Raw genomic sequence first — 25,852 nt, 5'->3', positions numbered from 1 at the left:
AACTGAAACATTAATCATCCATAGAGCCCAAAGCAGGAGCCTAAAGTGTTTCTATGCTAAAAAGACCTTCTGGATGTATAGCCAGATATGCATGATTGGGTAAGACGGCATGTTTGCATGAAGCCTTGAAGGCTTTTTTCTATAGAAAATTCAGTTGTTTTCTGTTACAATTAACCTATATAAATGTTGTGTAACCAAAATGATGGGGACCGCTTCTACTGTAGATTATTCTCTGGAGCAGAGCGAAAGAGTGCAGGAGATGTAGTGCTGGCCAGAGGGGTTGGCATGGGATGGGGTTATTTGAAGGAGGCCAGGACCTTTCTGCCTTTGAGGGGTTGCGGCGGTCGGAAGTTGTTTTCCATCCTCTTCCTCTGTTCCTCCTCCTCACCGCTGAACAACAGCAGTCGAAACTTCCCCATCTGAAGGGTAGAGAGAAGCAGAGAGAGAGAGGAAATGGATCAAAACAATCCATGTTGTAAGTGCAAGACAAAGAAACACACAAGGCATACCTGTCAATCAATGTTAATCAGATTGAGAAGATCAAAGCATCTCACTCAGTGGTCTCTGCCCCCTCTCTCTTATATATCTCTCACACACACACACACACACACACACACACACACACACACACACACACACACACACACACACACACACACACACACACACACACAGGAGAGCAGTCCATGCCTGAGGCATGCAGACAGCATGCCGTGCCACCAAAGCTGCCCTTAATTAAATTTCCCATAAGCCCTCAGTGCAGCACTGGCCACTGGATGGCTGAACACAGGGGGGTGGTGAACTGAGAGATTCCTATAGAGAACAATCCTAGAGAGAGTCCAACACATTCAGTCTGTATTCTGTAGTTAGGTACAGTCTGTGAGTTCAACTGTAAGAGAGAGACTAAGGGCCAGATGTACTAACGCTTTTGCGCCCACTTCAGGCGTATTTGTTTCGCAACGGGCGTGTAAAATCATTGCGAGGTATGTACAAACAGGTTGCAATGATGTAAAAGCGCAAACTGCCTGTCACGGGAGCTGAAAGTGGCAGATTGCGTTTTTAATGTTATGCATATGCATTCATGGGAGGATCCAGGGGAAAGTGGGAGTTTAGCGTAAAAAGATGGGAGGGGAAGAGTAAATAGCACCTAATTATGTATTCCGCGGTATGTACAAAGACTGCTCCTGAAAGCGCACGTCTATTCTGTGCCTAAATACTTCCGCCTTGTAAAAGCAGGTGTTAATCCAAATTGCAGTTCAATGCGTCAATAAGAGAACCTTTCAAAGACAACAGAATCGCTATTTAGAGCACCAGTTTTGTAAGTCTTTGTACTATCCAAAAGCAACATTAACTTTCGTTGGCCTTTCGAATGTCTTACTTTCACGTCATTCACTTAAACTTTCCTACTTGCTAGATTTGACCATGATCTTCCATAGCCTACGAGCACAAGTAGTTTGACTAGAACTACTGATATTCATTATCTCCCTGCTTGTTGACATCTTATCACATGGTATTATTTCATGATCGCTAAACGTTTGATTCTTAATGTTGTCATCAGTTAACTTCATTCAACTGCGCTTGTACTGTATGTAGGCGCTGCCATTCAGTTGTGGACATTCGTAAATTGCGTTTATGGGCGGAGAAAGGCAGAGAAAGGTGCAGTTTACACTAAGGATTGAACGATTGATAAATGCGACGGAAACTTGGGTCTGACAGCGTTCGCAATCTGCGGTTTGTCCATGACGCTAATAACGCTACGTTCGCAAATGTATGTACATCTGGCCCTGAGACTCTGGGTGTTATCTCGGGTAAGAGGGAGACCAGTGTTCTGTTCATGGGGTGAAACCACACCATCATCCACTTAGGAATCAACACCTTTTACAACAGGTCATATGAAAATGTGATCTCTCACTATGAAATGTGAAATGCATACAGTTTACATATAACAGAAAACAATATGATTACAAATGGAAATCATGCTGTTTGTATCATTGTCTAATCTCTAGTTTGTTGAGTGTTCAGTGTTTCAGTGAAGTCAGTGACTTGAACTGCTGCTGGCGTTGCCGTCACTAAGACCTGGGCCCTGGCGAGACCCAGAGCGTGAGAGAAGCATGCTGCCACTGCAGTAACTGGAGTCGGAGGAGATCCTCGGCATGTCTGAGGACTGCTCAAAAGCAGCACAAGCCACCAGGAGCAAATGTAGGCTTAGCAGGCCTTCAGGCTCTGCCCCATTTTCACTAATCATTAAGTCATATCAGGAGGCCAACGGAAGAAGAGAAACAAGGGGAATCAAGGCTCCACAGGAAACGTGGAAATCTCTGAGGCTTACAAATAGGTTACATCTAAGAATCGGGGGCAATAATCTACGTATGGCATTTTGCACATATCATGTATTAACTGTTACAGGCCAGAAATTTTAAATGGCTAATTTTGTTAAAAAGGATTAAATAGATGCAAATTAACAGAACTTGTAACCATTTGTTGAATCTGAAGTCTTAGGTATATTGTATATTGCTTGCTTATGGTTTAACTAGGGAATAAAAAAAACTTTTTATTTCCATATTTTTCCATTTGGTGTGAATTTTCAATGAACTCTAAACGTGACGTAAATAGTATTTACAGCATGTGCTGAGTTATATAAGAGTGTGAAGCCCTCTTAAGGTCAGAGTGATGTGGAAGTGGGAGTGTGTGTGTGTGTGTGTGTGTGTGTGTGTGTGTGTGTGTGTGTGTGTGTGTGTGTGTGTGTAGGGGCTGGACACGATGCAGTAAGGGCACAAGTCCTGAACGGAGCTCCTTACTGAACAAAGAGGCCTTTTGACCATTTTGGTAAGAAGGATTACCTACTGCTACTGTTGATCAGTGTGTTTCTGCTTTAGCCAGACCCCCCCCCCCCACACACACACAGTACCATGATCAGACAAAATAGATGTTTCATTTATTCAAAATTAATCTATAATTGGCTGTGCCTTGACATAGAATAAAGAATAAAGTAGAACCTTTACATAGGTAAGTGGTGTTGTAAAGTAGAACCTTTACATAGGTAAGTGGTGTTGAGAATAAAGTAGAACCTTTACATAGGTAAGTGGTGTTGAGAATAAAGTAGAACCTTTACATAGGTAAGTGGTGTTGAGAATAAAGTAGAACCTTTACACAGGTAAGTGGTGTTGAGAATAAAGTAGAACCTTTACATAGGTAAGTGGTGTTGTAAAGTAGAACCTTTACATAGGTAAGTGGTGTTGAGAATAAAGTAGAACCTTTACATAGGTAAGTGGTGTTGAGAATAAAGTAGAACCTTTACATAGGTAAGTGGTGTTGAGAATAAAGTAGAACCTTTACACAGGTAAGTGGTGTTGAGAATAAAGTAGAACCTTTACATAGGTAAGTGGTGTTGTAAAGTAGAACCTTTACATAGGTAAGTGGTGTTGAGAATAAAGTAGAACCTTTACATAGGTAAGTGGTGTTGAGAATAAAGTAGAACCTTTACATAGGTAAGTGGTGTTGTAAAGTAGAACCTTTACATAGGTAAGTGGTGTTGAGAATAAAGTAGAACCTTTACATAGGTAAGCGGTGTTGAGAATAAAGTAGAACCTTTACATAGGTAAGTGGTGTTGTAAAGTAGGACCTTTACATAGGTAAGTGGTGTAGAAAATAAAGTAGAACCTTTACATAGGTAAGTGGTGTTGTAAAGTAGAACCTTTACATAGGTAAGTGGTGTTGAGAATAAAGTAGAACCTTTACATAGGTAAGCGGTGTTGAGAATAAAGTAGAACCTTTACATAGGTAAGTGGTGTTGTAAAGTAGGACCTTTACATAGGTAAGTGGTGTAGAAAATAAAGTAGAACCTTTACATAGGTAAGTGGTGTTGAGAATTTGTTTTTTTGCCTCGACTCCGTCTCTCTTGGACTTGTCTTGGACTACAGCCCTGCATTCTTCTCTATAACTGGACACTCATGCTTAATGTAAATGTAAATCAGGTTTCTAGGCCAAGTACCGTATTTTCCGGACTATAAGTCGCACTTTTTTTTCACAGTTTGGCTGGCCCTGCGACTTATAGTCAGGTGCGACTTAAATATGAAAAGAAATATATAATTGAACATGTTTTTAAATGTTAATTCATATTAACTGACATGAACCCTACATGAAACATTACTGTCTAGCGCGAGAGAGCGCTCTCAAATGCACAAGTTCTGTGCACTTTCAGTCAGAGATTAGTGGTAGCGCTATGCCTGAAGCACATGTGCACCTAAATCATCAAATTATGGCCGGGATTCTATTTTTAGCCGGGCCTCAGATTCGGACAAATAAAGGCCAGTAATAATTTTGTTTCAATTTAACTCATAAAAGAGCTCTTCTTAATATTTTATATTGTTGGTTGGTTTAATATTGTTGCCAATGAAAAGTCATTGTCTTACACGAGTCTCCAACTTGCTCTCAAGCTACCAGTTGCATGCCGCCCCCATGAGCTTGCCAGAGGCTGAAGCAGTATTTTGCTATTGGCTTGCTGTCTGAATTGGGCATTTGTGGTCGAAGTCTAAGGCAGGTGGTTAGTAACATGTCCTTAGCAGCAGAACGGGCAAGCGAATGGTTGTGGGTAAGGAGAAGTTACCCTTCCTGGGGCGCAAGCTAAGGTAAGCTAACTGGCTCATTTGTTTTGGTCGTGGGTAAGGAGAAGTTACCCTTCCTGGGGCGCAAGCTAAGGTAAGCTAACTGGCTCATTTGTTTTGTGTTTGTGATGGACTGTGCCTAGGTTGATGGTACTTGGCTAAGGTTCTTTATGGTTTATGGTTCAGTCCACATCAACGGGACGGACCGACCTAGCCAACTTAGACCATGCCTAGGTTGGTTAAGGGTATTTGGATGCTTGTTGTGGTAATATGGGGCAGCATGGGGCGTAAGCTAACTGCTAACTGCTGGCTAATTTGTTTTGTGTTTGGGATGGGGCCTAAGATAATGGGCTAAGCTAACTGGCTAATTTGTTTTGTGTTTGTGATGGGCTGTGCCTAGGGTGATGGTACTTGGCTAAGGTTCTTTATGGTTTATGGTTCAGTCCACATCAACGGGACGGACCGACCTAGCCAACTTAGACCATGCCTGGGCTGGTTAAGAGTATTTTGAGTATTGGATATTTCAATGTGGTAATATGGTGGCAGCATGGAGGGGAGTGTCTCCAGGACGCTGGTTTCACTGTTAAGCCTTCATGAGGTGTCGTGGGCCTAACTTAACGAAACATCGGTGAATGAGGGTGCCCACTTGATAACCCCAATGACATGCCGCATACTATATAGGCTACTGCTGTTGGATAGGCCATTTGCATTGTACTTGTGACCATTTGTTGGCGGATTTGTGGGTAGTGTGCTTTTTAAAGTTAAACTTGAGCAGGGGCTTCTGAATGTGTTTTTACCTTGGATTTTGGCACAAGGGATTTTAACATCTAATCCTGTGTATTAATGTAATAAACACAAATTGTTGCTGCCAGGCATCAGGCTACGGATTTTATAAAAAAGTAAATCATGCAGATTTAAAACTATCTGTTACGTAACTTCCGTTCTTAGCTATCCCATCTAGCCACAACCTGTTTTGTTTCCTTTGGAATATCCATAGATATATATACTGACTAGATGTCACCTTCTGCTTCTCAGCATGCGTCCCCGCCATCTTGGAGCGGGGATCTGAAGTTCTAAACTAGTTCTCCCGTAATGTCAGTGTTACCTATTTAGACGCTTGGCCATCCCCAGCGATAGAAAACCTTTTTAGCGATTAGCGACAAATTTGGGAAGTTCTCACAATGATGGCAAACTCGGTTTCATTGTTGAAACGTCAGAAAATCACCTTTCTCATGGCTTTTTCATTTGTGAATTAAAGGAACACGCCACCCAAAATCAGTAGTGATATATGTTCTTACTGTAACTTTCACGAGTTGAGTCGTACCTCTCCCGCGTCGGTAGGTGCACTCAAACGCTCTGTCGCGCGGCGCGAATGTGTTAGCATGTTGCTATGCTAGCGGGCTCTGCCGTGGCCGTAGAGAGAGGCACATAGCAGTATTCAAACACCTCCACGTTTTACCTACTTAAATACAGTTGCACAAGTAGTTGATGAAAAATGTTAGGGCACACAACATGAAACGTGACGATTTTCCAAGCGAATAAACATGAGAACTACGATGTGTGGCGCAATAGCACTTGGGAGTACTTCGACCTAGCGTGGTAATATTATTAACACCTAATTGTAGATCCTATCCACCACAGAGTTTAGAATCCATGCTGGATCGACCCTCAGCCTCTCCCTCCCCTCTGAGCGAGAGAGGCACACACACTAGAGGTGGTGGCTGGTTGTTTTAATGTAGGCTATATGGGTGATGCAGCGCTGCTGACGTGAGGCTAGAAAGCCCTTGCCTGTTCTAGAAAGACTGATCTAATGCAGCAAATATATTAAAAGGCAAAAGTCGTACATTGGCTAGGCCTATCCCCAGAATATCAGCAGCAAACTCAGTCTCTGTCGCGCAAAACAGTCTCCAAATAAAACGCACATCGGCCTGTTGCCTATTCTGCCAGCTTGTGACAATGTATCGTCCAAAATGCTTGATTGCATTGCATTCTCCACATTTTTAGCTACATTTTCATGTACCACATCAGCATTTTTGTTCAGTGAATCTTTTGTAAATTGCTTTACAATTACCGTCGGGCCCTTGTCAGCAGACTTCGGCTTGCCTCTTGCCATATTCACTCCTTGTCTTCCGATGTCATTTCTGAGTCATCTACAGATGTTCACCTCCCTAAATAGAACCAACTTCAACCTGTGTTATATCCTAGATGAGACTGCCTGGGTTATTTTGTTTAGATATTAGCCTATATATAAAACACATAATTGTAGCCTACCATTCAGGGAATAGGCATTTAAAAGAGAGACAGAGAGTGATATGACTAAGAAATGACATCGGGCGATGGCAGTGCGAGATGTTCAGAACGTAAGAGCTAAAACTTCTACAAACTCACTAACATCCACAGCGGAAAAAGAAGGTAAGAAAAATAGTCGGAAAACTTAGATGTGTAAGGCAAGCAAGCAAGTTTGGCGGTTGTTACTAAAAATGTGAACATGCCCGTTGCATTTTTGTGCGGTGGACTTTCAGAATGAATGGAGTCGGAGTTTCTTTAATATCGAGGCGTCATATTTGTCCGATGGCCTGCTATAAAATTAATTGCGATGTCTGTCTGAAAAAGACGCGCTCGTGCAGTCAAAATGAATGGGAGTCTTCAGAACAGGCTTGTCAGTCAACCTGACATAACAGTGTGTAAAGTAGCCTATAATGTGAATGACTTGAAGGATTTCTTTCTTTTTGCAAAAAATAAAGTACAATAGGCATTAATTAGTTGGCCAGGAGCATGCTGAAATTATGTGGCAAATTGCGTTTTTTATTACAATGATAAAATTGTAAAAGGACGTGACCGAAGCTGAGGCAAGCCAGGCAATAGGCCTATAGGCCCGACGGTAATTGTAAAGCAATTTACAAAAGATTCACTGAACAAAAATGCTGATGTGGTACATGAAAATGTAGCTAAAAATGTGGAGAATGCAATGCAATCAAGCATTTTGGACGATATATTGTCACAAGCTGGCAGAATAGGCAACAGGCCGATGTGCGTTTTATTTGGAGACTGTTTTGCGCGACAGAGACTGAGTTTGCTGCTGATTTTCTGGGGATAGGCCTAGCCAATGTACGACTTTTGCCTTTTAATATATTTGCTGCATTAGATCAGTCTTTCTAGAACAGGCAAGGGCTTTCTAGCCTCACGTCAGCAGCGCTGCATCACCCATATAGCCTACATTAAAACAACCAGCCACCACCTCTAGTGTGTGCCTCTCTCGCTCAGAGGGGAGGGAGAGGCTGAGGGTCGATCCAGCATGGATTCTAAACTCTGTGGTGGATAGGATCTACAATTAGGTGTTAATAATATTACCACGCTAGGTCGAAGTACTCCCAAGTGCTATTGCGCCACACATTGTAGTTCTCATGTTTATTCGCTTGGAAAATAGTCACGTTTCATGTTGTGTGCCCTAAAATTTTTCATCAACTCCTGCAACTGTATTTAAGTAGGTAAAACGTGGAGGTGTTTGAATACTGCTATGTGTCTCTCTCTACGGCCACGGCAGAGCCCGCTAGCATAGCAACATGCTAACACATTCGCGCCGCGCGACAGAGCGTTTGAGTGCACCTACCGACGCGGGAGAGGTACGACTCAACTCGTGAAAGTTACGGTAAGAACATACATCACTACTGATTTTGGGTGGCGTGTTCCTTTAAGCTACATCTCGTTCGCCCAAAGCATTGACCCATGATTTTAAAAGTAACGACTGGCCTATGTAGTAGCAGACCATGTTAAAGCACGGAAGTAAATGTTCTACAGATCTACAGCAACTTCTGGTGAGATTACAACTAACATGATTCAACGAGACGAGAGGTATGTGGCCTCAACCAGAGCCTGTCTACGGAGATCCTGTATACTTTCATTGTATCGAACCTGGTTGCAGTTCACTCATTGTTCCTCTAGGGGCCGCCGATAGCTAGTGCAGAATGAATGGGAGTCTATGAGGCTACATGGGTAAAATGTATCTTTATTATCGTCAAAAGCTTAGTTTTCTCTAGACTCGACCATAAACACATGCCTGTCAGTTGGAACAACCCAAAAAACTAGATAGTTGCTTGAGATTTTGACGATTTATGGTGATTTTATTTTCGTTAGATCTTTGCCTAGATTGACGCTAATGCATTATAGAGGAGTGGATCACCGCGGCAAGATTGCGTCTCGATTGACGCATTCGTTCCAATGAACAGCAGTAGTCAAGGCGACATCTAGTCAGTATATATATCTATGTGGAATATCCATAGACAGTAAAAGAAATGGACGAACAGACTCCGTCGTTCTCAATGGGAGGGCACTGAGTCATTAGGCTTGTTCGTCTTGCCCGAGTCTGACTTTCGTCGGGCTTTCTACGTAAACGTGATCTTCAGAGGCTAGCCGGGAGGAGCTACAACAGAGGGCAGCTCATCCCGGACAGAAAGGCTACAGTCTGCCTGACGTGACTCGCGGGAGACATCGCGGGAGATATGTTGTTTGCAATAAACACAGCAGAACTTTCATTCTTACTCATTAAAATGAGCATGATGACTGACGAAATAAATTCTTATGATGTAGTTTAAATAAACCACTGTTGTCATACAGTTAACAGGCCTGCATTGTAGCACATAAATTCAATATCAAGTGTTTTCCCTATATGTGTGTCTATCTATTTAGCCAACAGCAGAAAATAACAGAATATCAAAACGTTTTCAGTAGGCTAGCCTACCATTGTTGCAGAAATCACGTATAAGAAGGTATCCCTTCGATTTCTGTTTATTTTCGCATATTCCAACATAAGGAAGCAGCATGAGCCTCTAGTCATAATCGTCATGAGGACATTCCTCCCAAATGGCCCTATCACGTCTTTGAACTGACGTCATGAGGGTGTGTTTCAGCTCGTGCAGCTCGTGGAACGCAACTGCAAGATCTGTCTGCAGGCTAAGACTCCCGCGATATTTTAAGGCCATGTGACATGGTGTCACGGTGGTAAGTCCCTCCCTGGCTGACAGAAGTCGGACAGAATTTCTAACCAGTATGCATTGCGTCCATCCCAGTATGCATTGTGTTCAACCCAGCATGCATCACATCAAGTCAGATCTGCACAGATCTGCCGCAAGTCGAACTCCCCTATTTTTCAGTTGGTCCCCCCAGTACTGCGCAGACTCGCACTTAACTTCGTGACGTTAGCCATCGAACTGAATCTTGTAACTCATATGATAGATACACAGAAATTCTTCTCACACTTCCTTCGCCTTCAAAGTCATCAAAGTTAAACATTTATTTATGTATTATTATTAATATCATCCTCACAAGTGATATCAAGTCGTGTTAATGTTGAAACTACCACACATGATCATCTTCAAAAACAGTCATGGTAAAACAAAACAAAAAAGTTATAGCTTCAAGCCTTGAAGCTAATCTTCTTTCCACTTTTCTGACCTACGGTCAATCCATCGAAAACCTCTGAAATGATTATCGTTAGACTACCTAACGGTAAAACTACTGTTTTTCATTATGTTTACTTGCCTCTATGCTTTACCTTAACATACAATGCTATTGTAGGCTACATAGCTTTGTTCACGAGTTTCCGTGCTGGCTGGACTACGCTTCTTATCCAAACAATACGGTTATCTCCCTTCAGTGCGTTAGCTTCCCTTCAACCGGACATGCTAAACATTCTTCTTACGGGAACCTAACGTTACGTACGAGGTAGTCAAGTCTTGTTTTGCCTTTTATTGTTTATGTAGATAACACAGAAGCTAAAATATCGGCACATGATATGTTATATGAAGTTATGGGAGTTCAAAAAAATCCTAAATTAATGGGCGTTCTATGGGGTTAGCAGAGAGTTGATAACCACCGCTACATCGATGCTTCTACTTCCGGGAATTCGCCTGCCCCCTTGGGAATATCCACGATCGCTTCCTACTTCCTGTCCTGAGCGGCGAGATTTCACTATCTGTTACGTAACTTCCGTTCTTAGCTGTATCCCATCTAGCCACAACCCTAAATTTAGGCTATCGTAGACCTCTTTGGCTATACGGAATAAGGTTTCCATTTCAACACAACACATGTCCCATGAATAAATGAAAGCGGATGCCTTATCTCGCAATAAGCAGATGGAAATCCCGACACTTCATACATGAACCGTCAAATAACCCACAGATTTCAGTGGTCATCAGTCCCGATATTTAGCAATATCAAACAGTACAAGCCATGCCCCAAATAAAGGTGCTATGCTTTGCACAGCCTAAATAAAAGACTCCCGCCATAAGGATTTGAGGATTTACGATAGTCTGTCTCCTAAACATTCCTCACCCGTTATCTAGACATGCATGAAAACATTTTAAAACAAAACTCACTGCCATGTAGGCTAATATTTGATCACTGTTTTGCTACTAATTATATTTCACATAATGAATACACACACTAGAAAGTGAAAGTAGGCCTACTATGCGCTCCGTGTCTGTAGGCTATCTGTCTGTTTACGTCCGCAATCGATTATAACGTTCCTCAAATTGAGAACACATCCGTTAGGCTGTCATGCTTCTGTATTCGCAAAATTCCTGACGGTTCCTGATCGCTAAACGTTTGTTTTCCTTTCCTGTCGATCGCGGTTGATGTAGAAGCACCTATAGCTATAATTTGACTTAAGTGGTGAGAGAGAGGGAGAGAGAGGCACCCGCAAAGTGGTCCTGCGCGCGTGCGTGTGTGCATGGGGTTCAATTGAAGTCAGAGTTGGTGCATCCAGTCAATAGTCACGCTTTCAGGGCTCCATTATTGGATTAATGTTATCAGACAGTGCTGTAACGTGTGGGAATTTCTCTCATTATGATGGAGTTGTGGGACTTTTATTATTATGCTCAATACTTAATAACTATGCGCAATACCCACGCTGAAATTTAGGCCCTGGTTTTAAATGCGCATATTGACCCTGGTTTTAGGGGCCGTTTATACGAGAACGATTGCGAAGGAAGACGACAAAATATTTTATCATAAGTGCCTTTCGTTTACACGGCGACCCCGCCATCAGTGCCCCGCCAGAAGTGGAAGTGGATGAGGCTCTGAGAGACTGCTTCGAGTGTACTGACTGGAGTGTGTTACAGAATGGACAGGACTTGGAGGAGGTCACACAGTGCACAACTGACTACCTGAACTTCTGCATGGACATTGTTGTTCCCACCAGAACTGTACGCTGCTTTCCCAACAACAAACCTTGGATAACCAGCAATGTCAAGACCCTTCTCAACAGGAAAAAGATGACGTTCAGAGAGGGGGACATGGCAGAGCTGAGGCGCGTGCAAGGGGAACTCAAATTCAAGCTGAAGGAAGCTAAGGAGGATTACAGAAAGAAGGTGGAACAGAAGCTGCAGGAAAACAACTTGAAGGAGACATGGGACTGCATGAAGGTTATCACTGGCCTGAAGAAGAACAGCAGCTCTGTGGAGGGGGACCTGGACAGGGCGAACCAGTTGAACCACTTCTACAACAGGTTTGACTGCCCTGCTCCAGCTCCAATGGCGGTGGTCTGTCCACCATCCCCCAGCCCCCATCCTCACACCCCCTCAATACCAGCGCAACACTCACCTCCATCATCACAGGCTATCGTACCCCCACCATCACTGGATTTTGCACCTCTCCCCCACATGGCGATCACGAACAATGAGGTGACAACGACCTCAGTCAACAGCCATCAGACACACAGATCCCAGATGCACCCCTCCCCCTCCCCTCCCCTTACCCCCTCACCATTACAAAAGATCAAGTGACAGTCCAACTTAAGAAATTGCGCAGCAATAAAGCAGCTGGGCCTGACAGACTGTGCCCAAGGCTACTCAAGGCCTGTGCTGCTGAACTGGGGGAGCCACTGAAGCACATCTTCAATTTGAGCCTACGCCTTGGACAAGTTCCAACACTGTGGAAGACATCATGTCTCACCCCTGTCCCTAAGAAGCCACAACCTAGTGAGCTTAATGACTACAGACCTGTCGCTCTTACATCACATGTGATGAAGACACTGGAGCGATTGGTCTTAGGCATGCTCAGACCCCAGGTACGCCATGCACTAGACCCGTTACAGTTTGCTTACCAGGAGAAAGTGGGCGTGGACGATGCCATCACTTATCTTCTACACAGGACACATTCTCACCTAGACAAGGGGAAAAGTGCTGTGAGAATCATGTTCTTTGATTTCTCAAGTGCTTTTAACACCATCCAGCCCCTCAGATTGGACAAGCTCTTGCAGATGGGTGTGGACGCTCACCTGGTAACCTGGATTACAGATTACCTGACCGAGCGACCACAGTTCGTCAGACTGAAGAACTGTCTCTCTGACACTGTGATCTGCAGCACCGGAGCGCCACAGGGAACTGTGCTCTCTCCAGTCCTGTTCACCCTGTACACATCTGACTTCTGCTACAACACCGAGTCATGCCACATGCAGAAGTTTTCTGATGATACTGCAATTGTGGGGTGTATCAGGAACGGGCAGGAGGAGGAGTACAGGAGCCTGGTGGAGGACTTTGTGCAATGGTGCAAACTCAATCATCTTCAACTTAACACTTCAAAGACCAAGGAGTTGGTGGTGGATTTCCGCAGGTCTAAGCCCACTCTGCTACCAGTCCACATTGATGGGGTCAATGTGGAGGTGGTTAGCACCTACAAGTATCTGGGTCTCCACCTGGACAATAAACTGGACTGGTCAGCCAACACTGATGCACTCTACAAGAAAGGGCAGAGCAGGCTGTACTTCCTGAGGAGGCTGCTGTCCTTCAATGTGTGCAGTAAGCTCCTCAGAAAGTTCTACCAGTCTGTTGTTGCCAGCGTCCTCTTCTATGCAGTAGTATGCTGGGGAGGAAGCACAAGGAAGAAGGATGTGGGGCGAATTGACAGAGCGGTAAGGAAAGCTGGCTCTGTAGTGGGAGCTGAACTGGATGGCATTACTTCACTATCTGACAAAAGGACCCTGAACAAACTGATCAACATCTTGGACAATGAGTGTCACCCACTCCACAGCACTATTGTTAAGCAGAAGAGCCTGATCAGCTGGAGACTTCGCTCACTGCCTTGCACAACTGACAGACTGAGAAAGTCATTTGTCCCCAGGGCCATTGAACTGTTCAATGCCTCACTTAAGGGAAGAGGAGAGATAGACTTCTCTGCATAGTCGGTCTGCCTCTTCAGCCCCTCCATGTTTGGTACTGTCTGTCCACTAGCCACTTGTACCACTGTCTTTATGCCTCACTGTTTGCGTGCTATATTAGCACATATGCATAACCCTCCCCCCTCCATGCCACAGCCGAACTGTGGCCACACATACATTTTCTTAAATAGTTAAATATATAGATATATAGACTTTACTTTACTTTATTTCTGCATTGTTGTACTGTTGACTTACTCATTTGCACTATCACCATGACCACTATCTCCATTGCACTACCACCATGACACTCATTCACACAGAGCACCTTACCATACCTTACTATTCACAGAGAATCACAGGCTCAGTCCCTGCCTCAGCCATTGCAAGCGCCTCTGATTTATTAATCACCACTATGTGGATACTGTTTTTAGAATTGATTTAGATTAAGTGTTAGTTAATATAATTTGTAATTTGTATTTTAGTATATTTTTATATATTGTATTAAGTGTTTGTATAATTTGTATTTTAGTATATTTAGCATATTCTTTATCTTCTACTGTCCTTACTGCTTAGTTGTGTATATACTTTAATTACTCTTTCTGCTGTTAAAGAATGTGTTTGTGTTGTATGTATGCTGCTGAGACCTTGAATTTCCCCTGGGGATCAATAAAGTATCTATCTATCTATCTATCTATCTATCTATCTATCTATCTATCTAGGGCTTAAAGACACAAAAATCTGAAGACTCCTTCCAGAGTGTAGAGTTTTGAAGACGATCCGGGTTGCGTCTCCGTCTAAACGGCTAAACCAAAGAGCCTTGATTACCTCTCTGGCTAAACTGTCAAATTAGAATGTCTGCGTGTGACGTACCGGGGTTCTATCACACCACCACCCAGCGGCATATCCAATCGAATATCACATACTCTTGCGTCTTCATATTGTAACGTCGGCGCACAAGACATTGTTAGCGTTCTCCCACGCAGGGCATGCTGGGATACGGGAGCGAACATTTGGGGTTTTATGTCTGTATTTCTCCTAAGTTATAAGTCTAAAGTTAGCGTCTTTATTGTAACATGTTTCCCTTTTAGTTCTCCCTCGTGTGTGATCCTTTTTGTGTGGGGGGCTGCATCCTTTCCTGTATGTGTAGTGTGTGTGTGTACTTGACCTGCTTCGTGTGTATCGTGTTCTGGGTCTGTGTCCCTGCTCTCGTTCTCAGTGTGTGTCGCTATCAAATCGTTACATTGGTATCAGAAGCGACTTTCGAACATGGTCTCCGCTCAGCGAGAGAAGCTGGGAGTGGGAGACCTCACCACTGGGTGGAGGCCCACGCAAGAGGATCCGGAGAGAGCCCTTGTAAGGGCTGCTAAAAAGCTCGGGGCCTTCTATCGCTACTGCCGACAGAGGAAAGGTGCTGTCGTCTGGACCTGCCTGCTGCCATGGGAGGAGATCTTGCCGGAAGAGGGGCCTGAAGAAGCGTTCGCGGAGAAGACGACGCTGGCCTGGGCAGTGACTCCGCGCCGGGCGGTTCGAGGGTGGAGATGGCGGTGGCCGCGACGCGTGAGCAGAGCCGAGGGAGAGCGGCAAGGAAGAGGTTCCTGGACGACGGACGGTTGGCAGAGGCGCTGGGGGCAGCGAACTCACGACGGTGGGGCAGCTTTGACGGAAAGGCCCTCTGAACTTTTAAACGTTTGGGTACGTGTGAGAGGCACCGTGCTGTGTGGGCACCCGTTGTAGTTGGCCTGTTGGCCGGCGCCTTTTTAAAAAAAAAAAAAAAAAAAAAAAAAAAAGTTTGTCGTGTGGAGTTCGATAGCATGGCCACCTCGGGGGTCGTGCCTTCGCTGAGGCCGCGAGGGAGTGGAACGGGCCGTGAGCAGAGCAGGACGGCTCTGCAAGGAGGCAACACGAGGAGGGATGCCGAAGACGGTAGCTGCAGCGGAGTCGGTGCCTGTCTGTCCTGGTCGGTGAATCGTCAGAGCGGAGCGGCGTTGGTACAGCTACATCTGACCCCCCTCGAACCCCGGTGCTTGGTACAGTGTCGACGGTTGGAAAGGCCACCTAGGGCCCCGCCAGGAGAGGAGGAGTGCCGCGGTGACGCCGCGGAAAGTGCAGCCTGAGGGCGGCTGCTGAGAGGGAGCTGGTGACGAGCGGGGACGGCTACGTGGCTGCTAGCACGCCCGCACTGGATTGCTAGCAGCGTGGCTCCCCGTTGAGTGAGCTCCTGCAGCGTGCACCCCACGCGAGTTGGCGGTACTGTCGCACTGGACTGAGTGGCGGGCGACGCGCGCCGACGTTAGCATGTGGCTACCTCGTGGTCATTGCCGAGGACGGCAATGGCTTGTTGGGGGAGCTATGTAACGTCGGCGCACAAGACATTGTTAGCGTTCTCCCACGCAGGGCATGCTGGGATACGGGAGCGAACATTTGGGGGTTTATGTCTATATTTCTCCTAAGTTATAAGTCTAAAGTTAGCGTCTTTGTTGTAACATGTTTCCCTTTTAGTTCTCCTTCGTGTGTGATCCTTTTTGTGTGGGGGGCTGCGTCCTCCCCTGTATGTGTAGTGTGTGTGTGTACTTGACCTACTCTGTGTGCATTGTGTTCTGGGTCTGTGTCCCTGCTCTCGTTCTCAGCTAATAAACCTTTTGATTGGACAACTGTGAGTGTTGCTATCAAATCATTACAATATAAACAAAGATTTTCCCCTGAGAATGCTTGTTTAAACGCGAATAAAAAAATGAAGACGAGACGCCACTTCTGAGTCTTCTCTTTTCATCGTCTCCGTATAAACGTAGCTTAAATGCCATAGCCTCTCTCGGAGGTGGCCAGCCGAGTGTTTCTTCGGCTGCCAGCTTGTGCCAATATATCGTTCAAAATGCTTGCGTTGCATTCTACACATTTTTAGCTAAATTTTCATGTACCACATCAGCATTTTTGTTCAGTGAATCTTTTGTAAATTGCTTTACAATTAGCGCGGGCACTCGTCAGCAGCCGTCGGCTTGCCTCTTGCCGCTATTCACTCCTTCGTCTTCATTAACATTGTCAATATTTTTGGCTTCTATGTGTCCAGTTACATCTGTCTGTTCTTGGTCTTGGATTTTGTGAAATACATTTCTTAATATCACCTGCTTCCTGCAGCTTTGGTTCTGCACGTCCTATTTAAACCGGTCTGTGCACGTCTTCTTAACACCGCATCTTTTTCTCTCTCGTGGGCATTTAATCTGCTGCCGGCTTGTTACTCCACATCACCCAAAATGCTTGATTGCGTTGCATTCTCTACATTTTTAGCTAAATATTAATGTACCACATCAACATTTTTGTTCAGTGAATCTTTTGTAAATTGCTTTACAATTACTGTCGGGCCTATAGGCCGATCGCCTGGTTTGCGCTTTGGTCACGTCCTTTTAAAACCGTCTATTTCTCTCTCGTGAGCATTTAATCTGCTGCCAGCTATTGACTCCACATTGCCCAAAATGCTTGATTGCATTGCATTCTCCACATTTTTAGCTAAATTTGCATGTACTATATTAGCATTTTTGTTCAGTGAATCTTTTGTAATTTGCTTTACAATTACCTTCGGGCCTATAGGTCTATGCCTGGCTTGCTTCGGTCACTTCCTTTTAAAACCATGTTTTTCTCTCTCATGAACATTTAATCTGCTGCCAGCTTGTGACTCCACATCGCCCAAAATGCTTGATTGCATTGTATTCTCCACATTTTAGCTAAATTTTGGTGTACCACATGGCATTTTCTTTCAGTGAATCTTTTGCTTTACAATTAGACCTTCTGGCCCTCTTCTTGGCTGCCTTCACTCCTTCGTCTTCATTAACATTAATCCTTTTGGCCTCAATAGTCCAGTTACATAGTCTCTGTTTTTGGTTTTGGATTTTGTAAAATACATTTCTAAATAAATGCGACTTGTAGTCCAGTGCGACTTATATATGTTTTTTTCCTGTTCATGACACTTTTTTTGACTAATGCGACTTATACTCCAGAGCGACTTATGGTCCGGAAAATACGGTATACTTGCGTATACAAGGAATTTGGTCTCTGCATTTATTCCATCCGTGAATTAGTGAACACACAGAGCACACAGTGAACACACAGTGAGGTGAAGCACACACTAACACTCAAGGGCACTTCAGCGGTATGTGGGCATGGGAGAGCAGTGCTCGACCACTTCCCCCACCCACATTTTTCCTACTGGTCGGTGATCGAACCAGCAACCCTTCAGTTCCAAGCCCTAACCAGCAGGCCACGACTGCGCGCACACACACACACACACACACACACACACACACACTGACCACCATGAACCCCAAGAGTAAGGAGAACAAAAGAAGAAAGTATAAGGAGATATTTGAGTATTATGATCAATGATCATCCGCAATCTGGAGGAATTCACAACCCTTCAGCTTCTTCTGGCTGACCAGATACATTAGGATCTGGACATTCAGAGACAACTAATCCAACAAGACAAAGAATGGATGAATAGCATTGGATGATTGTAGTGATGGCCCGATACTGGCATCGGGCCGATAAAAATTAAAAAAGTCCCCGATACCACCCACCGATACTTACAGTTTCCCCTAAATGATTGAATGACACACACACACACACACACACACACACACACACACACACACACACACACACACACACACACACACACACACACACACACACACACACACACACACACACACACACACACACACACACACAGACACACACACACACACACACACACACACACACGGTGTGCCCAGTACCATGATCAGACAAAATAGATGTTTAATTTATTCAAAAATCATCTTTTGATCATCAGAATTAGTTTTTTCTCCTCGACTCTGTCTTTCACACACACACACTAAAGACAACACGGCACAAGGGAGGAAAGCGTGAGATGAACAGAGGAAGAGGCATCTGCGGGCAGACAACTTTGCCAAACCGTCTGGTCCGGTTTCCTCCTGGTCAAATCATGTGGTCTGCTCATGTGACCACCAATTTTCCACACATCACATAAAACACTAGCCATTTCCATAGTTGTGCCCCACCCAAACACTCTCTCACACACACTCTCTCCCTCACACACACACACACACACGAGGTCTAGGCAAGGTGCTCTGACAACCACATTAACTGCCCCTCACCTGTTTTTCGGACACCATGATCGGCTCCTGGAGGACAAGCCAGGTGACGCTCTCGTGCAGGGGGGGAGTAGTCAGGGATCCGGGGTAGGTCCAGAAGTTGAGGTTGTCGGGCAGAAGGCATTTGGGGTTGAAGCCTTTGAAGTCCACCATCGTTCCCTAAGAAGGAAAGCAGCCACCAAACCGAACCATGTCAAGATAGTTCAGCAAGTCCACTACAGTCCAATACAATAAATGCACACCTGGTGGTCATGGTGTTGGGGTATTGACGTTTATATATAAATACTGATTGTGTGCTGTGTCATTCAATGTGATTATTCATTTTTTTTGTTACCACTCTAGCTCTCTAAATACTAAAAATAATATTTCAGGGCAGGTTATCAGCAGTGACAAATCAATCATATTCACTAATTAAAAGGAAATTATTAATGTTTGCAAACCCTCTCACCCAAAACATACAACCATCAAGGGAATCCCACGTACCTTGAACTTCACCATGTACATGGCGTCTGTTATCTTGTGCAATCCTCTGTGTTCATCTCCTGTCTAGGGACGTAGAGGAAAGAAACTAAAACACTGACAAGAATGGACCCAGCTGAAAGTGAAACTAATGTCATAGACTGTCATCCACGTTCCCCACTCTTCCTAATAGTGTCTCTATTAATGATACAGCACAGGCTTTTAGCTAGCATATTTATTCCACAGCTAAGTGGACAGTGACAGTATGGTGGCTGTGGTATAAGACAGATAATCAGGACCATAAGCAAACCGGCCATAAACTGCTGGCTACGAGGGGACAGATTCAGCTTCAACAGCAGGACTATCCCAAAGAGAAGAAATATGGCACAGGAAAAGAGCAACTGCCCATTTAATATCCACATACCACTGTGTGTGTGTGTGTGTGTGTGTGTGTGTGTGCAGTGTTTCCCATACATTGACTTACATGTATTTGTGGCGGCCCACCACAATATCAACATTGACCACCACACAATGATTTTTCAGGTTGTACTAAATTGTGCTTAAATCTGGTTAGCATCATAACCACGCTGCGCTAATTTGTTAAAAACTGTTGCAGTCAAGTTAATTCTGCAAACCAACCACCACAAATGGAATTAAATTCTCTGGGAATTACTGGTGTGTGTGTGTGTGTGTGTGTGTGTGTGTGGCCTAGATTTTTGCCCACACATGCACAAACGCTCACACTGACCTCCAGAAAGATACCAAGGACAGCCAGGCCATCAGGAGCTGATGCTGCTTCCCCAAATGTCTTGTACTTGGAGGCATTCCAATGGACCAGATGTAGCTATGGACCGGACGAGAGGAAGAAGAGGAAGAGGAGGAGGAGGAGGGGAAGAGGAAGGAAAAGGAAGAGGGCTTACTGGGGGCACAGTGGAAGTCTACAAACAGGGCAATGTCACAGTGAAGAGGAATCTCTTGATGTATGGACGATATTATACAACGTCAGTTTCAGATCTTGGTCCTCTGCCCTGGCACACAATGCGTACTTAGCCGCTGTTTCAACAGCAGCGGAGGTTTCAACAGCACCTCATAACCATATGATGTAACACATTGTGGCACAAGGCTGTAGTCACACACTGCAGTCACACAGATCCAATCAGATTCATGGCTCCCAAAACATGCTTTGTCCAGCGGACAAACAGGCTGTCCGAGAGGCCTGGAGTTATTGTGTCACTGTGACTGTGTGCTCACCTCCGATGCAAAGGTCTTGCCGGCGACAGTGTGCTCAGAGCCATGGCAACCCTTGCCCCCCCAGTGGAAGTGGAACTGCTTCAGCCTGTAGGCGTTGTCCAGCGGGCCTCCCTGGATCACTGTCATGGCAACACAAAGCAGCCTTATTAACCCCGTCACCCTGGCGATGCCCTGCTGAGCCCATGGCATGCCCAGCTGGCAGCTTGGCATAACCAGCTGCCACACAACAGACACGATCACCTCAGCAGGCATCTACAGCATCATCAAGCGTGGAGACAGAGAGAGTAGTGCACAAAACAACAACTCTCTTTCCTTCTCCATGATGGTAGAACTGTTATGGCCTTGGCTGGGTTTCCATTCCAATAAGCTGCATTGTGCAATGGCCACTGTTTAATGACAGAGAGACAATGATGTTGAAAACTCTCATTGGTAGCACAATAAAACTATTGTGAAGTGCAGGTCCAACCAGTTAATCAAACTACACATTGCTAACACCCAGCACATGACATAAATGAAAATCTGTAATGCATTGTGCCAAACATGTGTTAGAAACATAAATAGCAATAAGAAGAATGCTCTACCGCACACTATTGACTTTACTCAATTTTATTCAGAGCGAACAGATATACCTGAGCAAACCTGAGAACGCTGTATGCGAAACGCATTGTTCGCTCTGAATTAAATTGAGTAAAGTCAATAGTGTGCGGTAGAGCGTTCTAATTATTGCTATTTAAGTTTGTTCCTGCAATCTACCTGCACCTAACCAGGCTGTGCGTGGACCCTGGGTTGATTTGATCTGTTAGGAACATGTCTCATCAATTCTGTTTCCACAGAATTACGCATGTAAGCAATTTCCACATATTGTTTCCATTTCATCATTCAGTATCATGACTGACTGCTTACCTTCTGTCTGTTGATTTTGGGAGAGAGAGAGAGAGAAAAAGAGAGAGAGAGAGGCAGCCTATCTGACATGGTTCAGAAGGGTGAAGAGAAAGCTGGCAGTGTTGGGTGACTGAGATAATATCTCTGGTCCAGCTGCTCGGCTGGGCTTGTTGGCGACTAGAGGCCAGAGCCCTTCGTTAGAGCGCCCCTCATGCCAGTGGATGCCACTCATGCCAGGCCAGTAGGTGTGAAAATCTGTCAAACACCACTAGAGACAACACATGCAACATGACAGACAATCTCTCTCTCTCTCTCTCTCTCTCTCTCTCTCTCTCTCTCTCTCTCTCAATTCAATTCAATTCAATTCAATTCAAGAATGCTTTATTGGCATGACAAGCTCACTTATATTGCCAAAGCAGTTATACAATAAATCTGAACACATACTGTACATGTCAGTAGATTTTCATAAGAATAAAATAAATAGGTAAAAGTAAAATAAAATGCAGTGTGTGTGTGTGTGTGTGTCTGTGTGTGTGTGTCTCTCTCTCTCTCTCTCTCTCTCTCTCTCTCTCTCTCTCTCTCTCTCTCAAAACAGACAGCATAATTGACCAGACATTTGTCCCCCACTAATTGATTTAAACCTGAAGCATCTGTGGCTTTCAAGTCTTTAATAACAGCTGGGTATGTGTGTGTGTGTGTGTGTGTGTGTGTGTGTGTGTGTGTGTGTGTGTGTGTGTGTGTGTGTGTGTGTGTGTGTGTGTGTGTGTGTGTGTACATAGCATATAAGTCAGTCAGTCAACTATATTAAGCTATTGGTTCTGATAAAGTGTAGTTATGTGACTGTTACACGGCTACATGTATTGTTTGTGTGTGTGTGTGTGTGTGTGTGTGTGTGTGTGTGTGTGTGTGTGTGTGTGTGTGTGTGTGTGTGTGTGTCCATGTTTGTGTGTGCACATAGATAGGAGTGTACTCAGTCATGAAATGACTCGCTAAACCAGAGAGTTCCCTAAACAGGCACCGGCATACGGTTTGGGCCAGCCGTGGCCCACTGGTTAGCACTCTGGACTTGTAACCGGAGGGTTGCCGGTTCGAACCCCGACCAGTGGGCCACGGCTGAAGTGCCCTTGAGCAAGGCACCTAACCCCTCACTGCTCCCCGAGTGCCGCCGTTGTAGCAGGCAGCTCACTGCGCCAGGATTAGTGTGTGCTTCACCTCACTGTGTGTTCACTGTGTGCTGTGTGTGTTTCACTAATTCACGGATTGGGTTAAATGCAGAGACCAAATTTCCCTCCCGGGATCAAAAGAGTATATATACTTATACAGGGATCAAAAGAGTATATATACTTATACTTTGTGTTGTGTTTGCTGACACATCAGGTCAGTCCCCTCGCCTGTCTTTAGAGTACACACTGAGGCCCAGCTACTGCATACCATAGACATATAAGAAACTGCAATGACTATACCACTGAGACACAGCTACTGCATACCATAGACATATAAGAAACTGTAATGACTATACCACTGAGAGACAGCTACTGCATACCATAGATATATAAGAAACTGCAATGACTATACCACTGAGACCCAGCTCAGCAGTTGCACATCTGTGTTTAACCTTTCAAAGTACATCTTTTAGTACACGTCAGCCATTATAAAGTAGACATGGCTTCAACGCTAATCAGATCACTGTGGGAGTAATATTGCTGATGTGTACAGTGATTTATATGGTTATGTTCCAAGATCGGACTTGTGGAAGTGGAAAACAATGGCTTTGAGTCTGACACAGAGAGCCTGGTCCAATGTACAACATGATAAAAGCTGATAAAAACTAGCAGCCAAATCACAGCGGGGTTATGTAAATATTATGGCTCCTTAAGAATTAAATACACTTTTTGATAAAACAATAACATGTCCTCAATAATGAATGGTGAACATTTTCCAGCCTACATGGACATTTAAACTAGTATACTAAACAATGGTTGAATGTGCAAAGAGTATTAGGTTTTAAAATAAGTGGATTAGCACAACTGTTTTACAACTGTTTACACAGAAAGAGAACACACGTGTGTGTGTGTGTGTGTGTGTACTAAACAATGGTATGGCATGTGTAACCACACCAGTCTATGCAAAGAACATGGACAGGCCTTGTGGTGACTCTTAGGCAAAGGTGAATCACCAGCATCATATCAAGGCATTCCACTTGATTTGCTATTCAAATCATACATTTCCACACCTCAGGACTAATATTTCCCAAGGTCTCGTATTAGAACTCCCTCTCACCAAAATGGGGTCATCCTCAAGGACTGGCTATGGTCTGTGGGCCCTACCGGTCAGGCACTTCTGTTCTCTGTGCTGAAAGAGGTGAGGTGAGCTTAAAGGGATCAGGCTAAGAATAAGCCCCAACCTACAAACCCTAAACCCCACCAGAGCTGGGTGACATCACAGACCCAGGTCGCCTGCCAGTCAGTCACATGATGTCACCGGTCAAGGTGCTGCAGGTGAGCTGGTTGGTGGGTGAGTAGGTGATCACATCTCCTCTCTGGTCTCCTTACCCGATCGGTCGTCCGAGTCCTCGAACTCCACCACAACCGAGTGGCCGTTATTGGAGATGCTGGTGGATGTGCAGTTCTCATAGGACAGGAAGATGGGGGGCAGGTTGGCATCGTAGACCGTTTCCGTGGGGACAATGTCGATGGGAGACTGGCGGTTGCCCTGGGCGATGGGGTAGTCTTTATGCCATGCGGAAGGGCCTGAGAGACACAGGTGGGCAGAGGGTAGAATCACACAAGTGCAGAAACTGGTCCCATAAAAAAAGATACAGTTCAAAGTCATGATGTCACAAAAACCTGTCGTTAATGACCCAGAAGATGAGATCACAGGTGAACAACCTGTCAACCTTCAACCCCGTCTAAAGCATTTTTATAATCCATAGGTGTACCATCATTACAGCATATCAGTGTGATGTGCTGTTTTCCATTATACCCAATGACCATTATACCCAGTGACCATTATACCAAATGAGCTCAAAAAGACTGCCCTATGCCTTTCTGTGCCCTTCTGTTTCTGTCTGATGGATTGCCTCTGCCTTTCTTGACAATGCATTATGAATCCAATTGAAAGACAAAGGAGCTCACGTCCAAGCCACTTGCAAAGTAGGCTACTTCTTAATCCCTGTGCCCTGCTTTACGAACATGAAAGAGGACTTGGAGTTCTGTCTTGATACAATAGTTACTGACCAATGGTAGGCTACTACTCAGTGCGTTCCTGTGAAGTTACAATTCCTATCTTCAAAAGATCTCTGACTGACCGCAAGAGATGATGATTTAATATGCAGAAAACGTGCATACTGCTGGCACACTCGCTTAATTAACTTACCGTCCTCCTCTCCGTATCCCCAGTGGTGTCCGGTCATTTCGAGGAATTCCTCTTGGCACTTGGCTTCTCAGCTGCAACACACTCTGGCTGCGAGGGTATTTCCAAACAACGGGGGCGCTGGTGAACTGATGAATGAATGGAGTTTCGCAGAAATGCCCTGACTGAAGCTTGAGGGAGAGATGGGGCAACTGAAAGCTTCTTGTGAGCGCGTGTATTATGAGGCAAGTGTAGTTATCCTCTCTTACCACGCCCCCTCAGAATCCTCTTGCTCAAAGATATTCTCAAAACGTAGTAGGTTGCCACAAGCTGTTGCGTGCGTGATGTTAGTGCTGAGCATTACGGTTACACAATGCAACAGAATTATTCCCCTCATTTTTAGGTAATTGAAACGGGAATATTAAGGAGATTTTAGCATGGAATCAGGGGGGGGGGGGTAATTACAGGGTTGGCAACTCGGTGTTCTGACAAATTAGGCTGAATAAGGGATCAGATTTCCACAATTAGGCAGAGGCTGACATCCCGGGTTCAGAAAGTAAAAGGCCTACCATTTAGTAAAGCAGCTCATCCTAAACAGCCAGGTGGATCAGATAATTAGTGATATCAGCTGTGTTAAGTGCACAGGTAGAACGAATTAAGGACATGTCTGGACCCGGGATGTCCGCCTCTGCAACAGGCTATGGCCTAGGCCTACATTAAAGATAGTTAAAGATTGATGAAGGCTAATATTTTGAATCTGTTTCTCACCATATATCAAGGCATGCATACCACATTATGTATTTGAAACAATTGGGGCATAGCACCTCAGCCACGAGAAAAGTCTAATTGGCGGTAGGATATTTTGCCTTTTTAATCACAATGGCATAGCCTACAATATACCTATTATTATTTGCGTAATATAATAAACATATTCACAACTATTCTTAATACAATAATCTTTCGTAACGAAAATCAATAGATAATACAGTGTATTTACCTAAAGCTGT

General features: G+C 44.6%; 1 protein-coding gene across 1 annotated transcript; it reads right to left on the bottom strand.

The window, feature by feature from the left end:
• Window positions 1-296: 296 nt before the first annotated feature.
• Window positions 297-24,906, bottom strand: ca7 (carbonic anhydrase VII). Its single transcript, XM_076286664.1, has 7 exons — window positions 24,870-24,906; window positions 24,047-24,244; window positions 20,613-20,731; window positions 20,110-20,205; window positions 19,386-19,448; window positions 18,906-19,061; window positions 297-419 (listed from the first exon to the last, which is right to left on the bottom strand). The coding sequence occupies exons 1-7, from the start codon at window positions 24,904-24,906 to the stop codon at window positions 297-299; spliced, it is 792 nt and encodes a 263-aa protein (XP_076142779.1).
• Between the last annotated feature and the right edge of the window lie 946 nt (window positions 24,907-25,852).

The sequence above is a fragment of the Alosa pseudoharengus genome, unplaced genomic scaffold, assembly GCF_046254945.1.
Source record: "Alosa pseudoharengus isolate Yale_2024_CS ecotype anadromous, Long Island Sound unplaced genomic scaffold, YU_APseudo_1.1 YU_APseudo_1.1_scf_16, whole genome shotgun sequence".
Taxonomy (NCBI): domain Eukaryota; kingdom Metazoa; phylum Chordata; class Actinopteri; order Clupeiformes; family Clupeidae; genus Alosa; species Alosa pseudoharengus.
The sequence above is the reverse complement of the archived record's forward strand: the minus strand, read 5'-3'. Positions and strand labels throughout refer to the sequence as shown.